This window comes from Sorghum bicolor, chromosome 10 (genome assembly GCF_000003195.3).
Source record: "Sorghum bicolor cultivar BTx623 chromosome 10, Sorghum_bicolor_NCBIv3, whole genome shotgun sequence".
NCBI lineage: Eukaryota > Viridiplantae > Streptophyta > Magnoliopsida > Poales > Poaceae > Sorghum > Sorghum bicolor.
The window spans coordinates 14467657-14478838 of record NC_012879.2 but is presented as its reverse complement, the minus strand read 5'-3'; the positions used below and the strand labels follow the sequence as shown (position 1 = coordinate 14478838).

Genomic DNA, 11182 nt, shown 5'->3' with positions numbered 1-11182 from the left:
GGGCGAATGGGAATCACGACTTGGAGTGAACGTGCACACCTCTGCAGAGTGTAAAACTGATATATCAGCCGTGCTCACGGTCACGAGCGGCCCAGACCCTCACTTGATGAGCAAATTGGATTCACTGGATACTTGGAGATGGAACTTGGCGAGGTTGCTACCTTGTGTTTTGGCGGAATGGCTATTCCGTGTTGGCAGGATTGCTATCCTGTGTTAATAATTGGGGTTAATCCCTGGATTACTATAATAATTAGGATAGTCTTTTAAAAGATGCTAATTACTACTTACACTAATTAAGGGTTGGGTTTATGCTACTCATATTTAGTAATAGGTTGTTCTAGTAATTGTCATAATTAAAAGTGATCAACTAAAATGCTACCGCAGTCAAACCAAGTCAGCTTTACCTTGTTTTAAGCCTTGCATGTCATTACTTTCCGTCTGTGCTTGCTGAGTTCGACATGAGCTCACCCTTGCTATAATCATTAAAGGTTGCTCGGACGATCAGGAGTACAATTGCGTTTTCCCTGAGGACTACCCTGAGTCTCCTGGTTGTTAGGCTCGTGTGGTTCTACCGTCGACCTTCCTGTGGCAAGGTGGTCCTGCTACGTCGACGTTTAGTTACCCCTTTATTTATGGAACAGTTTAGTTTATGCTTCCCATTCGCACTTTGATAAACTTTTGGCTTGTAATAATGATACTTTTACTCTCATTTATGTAATTCGTTTGAACACTGTGTTTTGTACCATTGATGATGTCGGTCCATGTGTGTGAATTTGAGATCCTGGCGCACATGTGATTTGGCACCCGAATGCTCTTTTACATCCGGGTGTGACATAATATCATCATAGAATAATTATTTCATCATAGTGGCTACTGCTGATTTTATTTCAAAATGCAAGAAATATTGAATTCACCGAAAGCATACATAAAACTAAAGATCCAATACTCATAACTTAATTATCACTGCTACACTCGGTTCAGTAGCAACATAAGTGCATAAACTTAGTTCACCACACACTTGGTTTAAATAGAACATTTGCCAACCACCAGAACACAAGTCATTGCAAAATCAAAATCAGCAGGATGCCAAGCACCAGCAGCTACAGTTCCTAGTCAGTCCTACTACCAGCAGCTGAGCAGCTCTCATGTCGAAGAAGCATTGTTGATGGACAAGATACGCTTGAGCAGCGCATTCACTACCAGATCCAGGAAAATTTCTGACAGCTTCGCAATTCCTAGTACAAACCCAATGGTGGCACCATCAAGTAGAATCAGTAGCATATGCATTAGCCATGACAAAAACAAATTTACTCCCTAAATTTCAGACTGGTTCACAAGTTCAAACCAGATAAAATTTGATGCTAGTTCAAGAGTTTACACATCAATTCTAACTTACACAAAATCCAAAGTTGCATCCCAACTACATAACAGAAGCCTTTTCACTCTAACACATATATACTAGATTTCTAATAACTACACGAGAGGTTAATTTCATTCCACATGTAGTCCCTTGGAGTTTTACCAAATACACTCTAACATAAAAGAAGAGCACTTTTTATTGCACAATAGAGGTTTTACTGTCCCTTCACTATTTCAGTCCATGTTAGTGTTGTCTTTGTTATCTTCAATGCTCAGGAGAACCAGAAGCGACATTTCCATGGGATGACCCAGTACCCTACAAGGAGACAGGACTAAAAATGGTGAGTGGTTCTAACACTGAAGACTATACATCACAATTCAAGGGCACAAGCGGATGGAATTTAAATAGGCTAGGATAATTTTGGTTATCTATGTGAACTTTAAGACTGCACATCTGCTCAAATAAAAAAATGAGATGGAGCAACAAGTTGCATCAACTGAAGAGAACAAACTAGCAGAGTATCACACAACACATGTACTGGTTTATATGAATTTCAGACAATGTTCATAGTTACACAGGGTACAAGTTTACATGAAATTCAGAGAAAATTCATATTCATATACAAGGTTTACTATTATGTGTTACTGCTCCTGCACCAAATAGCTCACATACAGCTAAATGCCTCATGTAGGCTGGTTGCAGAGTTAAGTTTTATTTAAAGCCAAATATCAGTCCCACACTTCTGTTATTTCAGCTCTGTTTTTCCTTCAGTAAGTACTTGTCTGTTGTATCTTTGCTACTAGTCTAAACTGCAGTTGTGAATGGGTTACTGGAGACAGGTAAACAAGAAAGCAGGTCATACATCTAATTGATAATGCAGTCTGCTTTAGAACATTGAAATTTCAACCAAGGCATCACTATCTGCTAGAGAATACTAGATTCACTACTTTCAGTAATTATACTAGTGCAATAATATTTGATCTCTCTGAAAATTATACGTCTCAACGAATGAAAATGGTCTGAACCTATATCTTCATAAGAAAGTAAAAGGTTTCAACTAAACATATTGCAGATGTAAACTACCTTCAAATTCTCTGCATTCTTTATTTTACAAGACAATGAAATAACACAATCCTGATTCAGGAGCCATGGGCTTATTTTGTATTGTTGCAATCCTGATTTCAGTGATAGGTTCGTAACACAAAGATGAGGCAATCATAATTTGTCTGGTGCACTGCAATAATAAAATGAATTGTTTTAGTGATAAAATGAGGAAAGCCTATGAAGGATATTGGCAGTTAGGATGTAAGGCAGTGGATGTAATCACAAACTGAAGAATGTGTTATAGTGCCACTTAAGCTATATATTGAGAACGATGAATTTCTAGACAATGTAAAATTGAGGGAACCAAACTGACCTATTGGTTCTTGCATCCCATCATCAGTTTTCTGAGACGGAACATACATCCCCTGAACACAAGAAAATAGGAACAGATCTGAGAGGGAGGTTGGAGAGAGAGAGAGAGCACCACAAGATGGAAAAGTATGGGTGCCGGAGAGGCCCCTGCGGTGCCGGCGTTAGGCGAGGCCCATGGGTTGGGGGCACTGGCGTCGACGAGGGGCCGGCGGCGCGGTCATCAGGGAAGCCCGTGGGGGCAGCAGCACGGCTTGCGGGGCAACACCTGGGGAAGGAGCGCGGTCGTCGACGAGGCCCCTGGGACGGCGGCGCGGTCGGCGGGGAGGCCCCTGGGGGCAGCGGCGCGGTCATTGGGGAGGCCCCTGGGGGTGGCGTCGTGGGCGTCGAGGAGGCGGGGGCGGCGGCAGTGAAGTGGTTGCCGGAGGGGCTGGAGGTGGCGGCGTGGGGTGGGGGTGGGGGAACCGGTGCTTGGGGGAGAAATCTGAGCCTCCCGGAGCTTAATTGGGCTAGGGTTCTGCTTCATAGGACCCACAAAACAGTAGTGTAGGAGACATCAATTGAAAAAAATAGAGTGAATTCAACAAAATTGAAAAAAACATCAAACTCATGCATATATGAAAAAAATAAATAACAAATTACAGTAAATTCAACAAAATTTTAAAAAACACATCAAATATATGCATATTATATATATGTAAAAATATACCTAAACAATTCAAACCTGCAACGCCATGTAACTCACGTCGCCACATGTTTGTCACAAGCGTGCCGCCGCTACCCGATGCACCTCTACACGCGCTGCTCTGCCCGCCTCACGCTTGCCGCCGCCGCCACGCTTGCTACCGCAACAACTCCCACGCACGCCGCCACTGCACCGCCACGCTAGGTCGCTACACTGCCACGCTAGCTTGTACTCGGCATAAATTTGGCCATTTAGGAAAAAATAGAAAAGGTAAAAGGTTCTTCCTATATACATGCATGTACAAAAGAAGAATACCAAGGGACGCACACGAGGATTCAAGATGGGCCGCACAACGTCGATCACCTAGGGACGCACGGCGACAATTAGCTAGGACGCACGTGACGATCAACTAGGACGCGCGTGGGGACACACGACGTCAACGACGATCACCTCCCGGGGATGCACGGCGTCACGGCGTCGGCGGTGATCACCTGGGGACCTTATACAAACATGTAGCCACCAGGAACGAACTCACGCGAGGGTTCCTCTGCACCTCGTGCATACGTAGAAGTGTTCCACCAATGACGGATCATGGGTATAGGGCCCATCAAGTCGGATGGACTAAAAAAATAATCAGTGTACAAATAAACAAACATGTGTCATAGGAACATAAAAGCTTGATTGGTCTGGTGGTGAAGGTACTTGCAAAGGATTTTTTAATTTTTTTGTGAAATAAAAAAGGGAGTTGGGTTTAATAACTAAATAAATAAAGCAACATACAAGAATACAACACAAACGAGTAATTTTTTTGGGATTGCAACAACAAGTCATGGGATCCAAGCTCCCATGGAGCAAGTTTTTTTTGCCAAATAAAATAAAAATCAGAGAGGGAACTCCGCGCAGCAGATTTGGCCCCGCATGACCACGTCAGATGTGGGGTAGACCCGCCAATTGGACCAAGGTGGGACCATGGCGCCACGTCATGATGGTGGGACCCACTGGTAAGGACCCACTTTGTGGGACCATGACGCCACGTCAACGATGTGGGAACCAACAGGTGCCACCATGGTGCCACGTCATGCTCGTGGGACCTGTTGGTGGGACCATGCCCCACCTCATGATTGTGGGACCCACCAACGGAACCATGGCGCCACGTCACTAGGGTGGGACCCGCTGGTGGGACCGTGGCACCTGTGTCAACGACGTGGGACACAAAGGTGGGACCAAGGCACCATGTCATGAACATGGGACCCTCTGGTGGGACCATAGCCCTCCTCCTCGGGGTGGTACACTGGCCAGACAATCTATGATGATTTAGTTTCGATGATCAGTGATGTTGTTTCCATTTTTGTCACTATTCTTCGCGCCAAAGCTTCGTCACTTGTCAACTATGACGAAGCTACTAATTTTGTCATAAAATGACCTAGTTCTATGACGAAAAAAGTAAGCATCATTAGTGATTCGTCATTGATGAACACATTTCTAGTAGTGCTCCTAGACGGCTTGGTGGCTTGTGTCTGCGTCGAAGCACACAAGGAGATTGTGTTGTGCTCCGGAGAAGAGATTGTGAGGGGTACGGTGCTCACCCCGCGGGGATCGCGAAGAGCAACTCTAGTTGAGCAAGACATGAAGAGCGACAAGTGGTCCGGCCGGATCAAGTGCTAGAGCTTGTGGTAAGCACTCCATGTGGGAGAGTGTGACTTGCGGGTCACCACTAGCAAGAGGACCGGTGGCAACCTTGGAGCTTGTCTCAACGGGGACGTAGCTTGGTGGCAACCAAGTGAACCTCGGGAGAAAATCATCGTGTCAACATTGTTCTTCCCGTTGGTTTGCAAGTCCCTAACACAAGCTTGTTCTTACATTCATATATTTGTGTTTGTGTAGTTGCTCTTGTAATTAGTTAGCTTGTGTAGCTTGCTAAGTTACCTTCTTGCTTGTGTAGCTAGAAGTAGTTCCCTTGCGTGATTAATTTGGTTTGTGTAACCTTGTTAGTCACATTGCTTAGTTTGTGTAGCTAAGTAATTTGCGCTCTCTAATTTGGCATTGGTTGCCTTGTTATTGAGCATTGCTAGTGAGCTTAGGAGCTTTGTGCTTTTGCTTACTAGTTGTGTGGGAGCTCCCCGGTCTTGCAAAGTACTAGTGGCATAGGTTTGTGTGACCTTGCTCCTAAAATTGGTTAGGTGAGCTCTTGCTAAGGTAGCACCTTGCTTGCTTGTTTAGGATCTTTTCAAGGTGCTAGAGAACTTAGATAGAGGGGTGTAGTCTTGGCTAGACCGATAGTTTTAATTCCGCACTTATTTCGGTTAGCCGGTGCGATAAGTTTTAGAAAGGACTATTCACCCCCCCCTCTAGTCCGCCATCTCGACCCTTCAATTGCTTAGGATTTTAGTTTTGGTGATCAAGACACCATAGAGGATGTGATCACATTTTAGATAGATAGCCGTACTTTTAAGAGAGAAATTCTTTGGCTAAGCGTTTATCTAGTGCCACTAGGTGACATTGTTCATGTGCATGCAGTTAGGACCTATTGAACTAATTTAAATCCTTCAAAAAAATGATTGTGAAAATGCTAACACACTTGCACATGTTCGTACACACATGGTGGTGTTGGCACACTTTAAAAAGGAGGTGGAGTTTGAAGGATAGAGAGGGGTTTGGGATCCTCTCTCCTGCTCAGCCACTATACATCGCAAAGCAAGAAAAGTTTTCACAAGTGTGAAAATTGCAATCACTAAGGAAAGAATTCATCTGCACTTGTAGCTTCTTGGCATGGCTTCTTGTAAGGGGACTTTGATGTGTAGCATTTGGACTTGAACAAGCGTGCATAGCTGGGATGTCCTCATCATCCTCCCTCTCCTAAAAAGGAATCGTCCTCGACTCTTCCAATCCAAAGAAAGGAGATAAATCGATGACGTTGAAGCTTGTACTTACATTTTGTGGAGGCACCCACTCACGGACAACTTTGATATTTTCCTCATCCACCTCCACACCTTGACTTAAAACAACAAAGCCAAGAAAGACTACCTTGTTGGTGCAAAATATACACTTATCAAGGTTAGTATATAGTTTTTGCTCACATAGGACAGCAAGCACACTTTGTATATGCTTAACATGTTCATCAAGAGACTTGCTGTAAATTAATATATCATCAAAGTAAACCACAATCAAAAAGGTACTTGATGCATTAATCAATCGAAAAGGCGTTACCAACCATTCATACAACCCAAACTTAGTTTTAAAAGTTGTTTTTCACTCATCTTCTTCTCTCATTCTTATTTGGTGATAGCCACTTCTTAAGTCAATTTTAGTAAAAAGTTTTGCACCACTAAGTTCATCAAGCATATCATCAAGTCTAGGAATAGGATGTCTATACCTTTGCAAATGTGCCAACACCACCAAGTGTACACCACCATGTGCAAGTGTGTTAGTATTTTCACAAATATTTTCCCGAAGGAGTTAGCCTCTCAACTTGCCACGCCACTCGATCCTAACACGTATGCAAAGTTAGATCGCTCAAGTGGCACTAGATGACCGATATGCAAACAAGTTTGCCCCTCTTGATAGTACAACCATCTATCCTAAATCCGGTCATAAACTTCTTTACACACATGACCATTGAAATGGAAATGCCCTAGGTTATACCTTTGCCTTGCGCTTTTCATTCCATCTCCTCCAATGTTGATGCAACACATGAACCAACCAATCACCAAATGATATGATCCACTTCATATCATCACGTGACCGTATTGGTTCATCGATCTTGACCTCACTTGCTCTTCACCGTTGCCTCAATACATCAACGCCAAGTCTTGCTCAAGCTTCACCGTCACACGCGGTCCCTCGCTTCAAACCCTTTGACTTGCCCTTCACTCTCGCAACCGGTCCATCGAGCCAAGCCTCATCTTGATCTTCTCCACCTTGGTCACATGACTCCATGTCATGTCTCATATGCAATGAGCTCCTTCATCATCACATCATCACCTATGGACTAATCTCCTGTGTATCTCATATAAACACTATTAGTCCACCTAAGTCGTCACTCAATTACCAAAACCTAGGACCTTTCACACGCAACGCACTACAATCATTCGGCCACTGCATCTTGTATGGATTAGGATGATGCCTTTATTTTAGCCCTATTCTATCAACCAATTCTTGGCTGGCAATGTTGTTGTAGCTGCCATTATCAATAATAATTTTACATAACTTTTCTTTAATCATGCCTCTAGTGTGAAAAAGATTGTGTCGCTACCCATTATCTTCTTTTGCAGCAGTAACACTAGGCACACGAAGAGAAATAAAGCTGTTGTTATCACCTTCATCGGGTTGGATCTCATTATCATTGCTTTTATGATTCTCATCATATCTTGGACCTTGTTTCTCACGATCACTTTCAGATTTCCATTCACTATTCTCATTCACTATCATGGTCCTCCTACTAGGACATTGTGCAGCAACATGTCCATGACCATGGCACTTGTGGCACACAATTTCTCTACTACATGCAAAGAAAGTAGCAGTTGAAGAAGTAACAATTGGGGTTGTTGCACTTGTAGCAGGTCATTGCTGATTTGTAGAAGATGATGATGTAGAAACCACCATCTTCGAAGGAGCATTAGATGAAGTGGGCCTAGCTACAGCACCTTGTGACCGTCCCCCACCAAAAGAAGTGCCAGACTACTGCTTGCGCCACGAGGTTGCAATAGAATGACTTGCATAAGATTTTCTATGTGTCTCTTGCTGAATTTTTCTTTCAGTGCGCATAGCTTGATCAACAAGGTCTTATAAAGTATGTTATGGAAACATCTCAACAAAACCAGCAGTTTCCTCATTGAGACCACCCAATAATCTTGTCATTATTTACTCCGGATCCTCTCTAATTCCAGCTTGCACTAACAGCAGCTCTATCTCCTTATAATACTCATCAACCGATCTTTTTCCTTGCTTCAATATTTGCAACCTATTGCAAAGGTCATGCTAATAGCTTGATGGTACAAATCACCTTCTCATCACTTGCTTCATCTCTTCCCATGTGTTGATATATTCATGGTCTAACACAAGTTGATTCTCCTGTATCAGATTCCACGAAGTCAGAGTATAACCAGAGAACTCCACTGAAGCGAGATTGACATGCTTTAGATTAGAGAGATTATGCACTCTGAAAATTTGATCACACTGCTTAGTCCACTCAAGATATGCATATGCATCCTCTCTTCCAGTGAATTTTAGGATACTCAACTTGACATAAGCAATGCTATCCGGGTCTTCTCTATTACGATGACCACGATGATGCTCCCTATCTCCATGATCAGCACACCGCCGATGATCATGGCGCCGCCCATGCAGTCCATCATTTGCAAAGGGATTCTCATCAGACTCCTCTTCTTGATCAAAGTCATCAAATTCTTCATCATCAAAATACACACAGTGGCCACGACCACGCCCATTAACTCGTCCTCCATCTTGGCCATGATGACCAGCACTGGCGGCGCTTAGGCCAAGCCAACCTGGGCCTTGGCCCCCCTTGCTATAGGCTAAGCACTAGTTATATAGGCTAAATAATCATTGTTTAATGTTTTTTCTTCTAGTTTTCATACTCATCTGCAAAGTTATTTGCTATATGACATACAAATATTAAACGTGACTTATAAATGATAATTGATAATCTGTACTTAATAGTCTATTTGATATTTTTGTTGGATTTTTACAGTATTAATTAGCAACAAATTTGTGATTAGTGGTTATTTGCTCTAGCATCTGTGTACAAATTGATCTCCATAAAGCAAAATTGGCCCCACCTTAAATTTACACCTAGCTCCGCCACTAATGACCAGCTTGCCTACCACCACCATGACCATCTCTGAAATGGTCATGTCATGCATTAGAATTTTTAGCACCAGATTCACCATATTGACACTGAGGAGCCCTCCGCCCATCTGCAGGTATGCGTGCATCAAGCAACCTCTCCATGGCCTGCAAGAGTGAGTCTACCATTTGACACAACTCAGACCATGCAACATGAGGTTCTTCTTCTCCATGATGACCACCACGAATACTTGAATTTGATCCTGACATGTTGAAGGGTCGAGATGGTGGACTACAAGTGGGGGTGAATAGTCCTTTCTAAAATTTATCGCGTCGGCTAACCGAAACAAATGTGGAATTAAAACTATCGGTCTAGCCAAGACTACACCCCTCTATCTAAGTTCTCTAGCACCTTATAAAATATCCTAAACATGCAAACAAGGTGCTACCTTAGCAAGAGCTCACTTAACCAATTCTAGGAGCAAGGTCACACAAACCTATGCTACTAGTACTTTGCAAACCGGGGGAGCTCCTACACAACTAGTTGACACGATGATTTTTACCGAGGTTCACTTGGTTGCCACCAAGCTACGTCCTCGTTGTGGCGATTCACCCACTTAATAGATCACGAGCTAATTGGCAATCCGAAGCCAAACCCTCAGCGGGTGCCGCACATCCACTCTCAGGATGGGGATCCTCCAAGCCACAAGCAATCCACTAGAGTTGCTCTTCGCGATCCCCATGGGGTGAGCACCGCACCCCTCACAATCTCTTCTTCGGAGCACCACACAATTTCCTTGCGTACTTCGATGGAGTCACAAGCCACCAAGCCGTCTAGGAGGTGGCAACCTCCAAGAGTAACAAGCATCACCAGCTTGCAACACGGACACCTATGCCACTCGATCCAATCTCTCAATGCAACGCACTAGAATTGCTCACTCACACAATCGAATGATCACTATCAAGCATATGTGAGTTAGAGGCTTCACTAGCACTCCCCAAGCATGGACACTAAGTCCCAAGGGTGCCAAGCACCAGCCAAGGTCAACCACCACTTCTATATATATAGCCCCAAGGGCTAAACTAGCTTTTGCCCCTTCACTAGGCAAAACACGTGGGCACCGGACGCACTGCAGGGACCCATCAGACGCTCAACGTCAGCATCCGGTGCACAGACGACAGCCACATGTCACTAGCCATTTGAACTCGACTGTTGCCGTCAATGGCTAACATGCGCTCGCACCTAAAGCAGTAGCACCGGACGCACTACTGGTCCACACCGGACGCGTCTGGTGCACACCAGACCTATATGTAGAGAGGGTGTAAAGCATGCGGGGTCACCAGACACAACCACCAGACGCTCTCCTGGACATCTGATGCTCTCTATTAGAAACACTCGCAAACTTACTGCTGACGTCAGCATCACCGGACGCGCGAACAGTGTCGTACCCGCGTCCGGTGCTGAGCATCGGATGCTCAGCTTTCTCCTGAGCCGGAAACCGAGAGGGCACCGGACGCTTAGGCCAGCGTTCGATGCCTCCACGGCCAGCATCCGGTGAGTGTTTTTCCAGTGAAAAACACTCCCGCGACTTCTCCAAATTTCCCACTGGTGCAATAGAAAATATACACTTAATTTTCTCAAAAGCGCTCAATCCCGCCTCGCACGCTCGGCGGGGGGGGGGGGGGGAGGAGAGAGGAACCTAAACCCCTCTCTACCCTAGGAACTCCACCTCCTCTGCAAATATGCTAACACCAACAAGTGTCCACCATCAAAGTGCAAGTGTGTTAGTATTTTCACAAACATTTTCTTCAAAGGAGTTAGCCTCTCAACTTGTCATGCCACTCGATCCTAACACGTATGCAAAGTCAGATCGCTCAAGTAGCACTAGATGACCGATATGCAAACAAGTTTACCCCTC

General features: G+C 44.3%; 1 protein-coding gene across 1 annotated transcript; it reads right to left on the bottom strand.

The window, feature by feature from the left end:
- Nucleotides 1267-3299, bottom strand: LOC110431099. Its single transcript, XM_021449797.1, has 3 exons — nt 3042-3299; nt 2778-2829; nt 1267-1675 (listed from the first exon to the last, which is right to left on the bottom strand). Exons 1-3 carry the CDS (start codon nt 3297-3299, stop codon nt 1632-1634), a joined length of 354 nt encoding a protein of 117 aa, XP_021305472.1. The 3' UTR covers nt 1267-1631.

Excerpts from the sequence above, each read along its gene's own strand:
- LOC110431099 (XM_021449797.1), bottom strand. The coding sequence starts at position 3,299 with ATGAAGCAGAACCCTAGCCCAATTAAGCTCCGGGAGGCTCAGATTTCT. Across the intron at positions 2,830-3,041 it reads CGACCGCGCTCCTTCCCCAG|GGGATGTATGTTCCGTCTCA; the intron begins GTGTTGCCCCGC and ends TCTTGTGTTCAG. Across the intron at positions 1,676-2,777 it reads TGGGATGCAAGAACCAATAG|GGTACTGGGTCATCCCATGG; the intron begins GTCAGTTTGGTT and ends GTCTCCTTGTAG.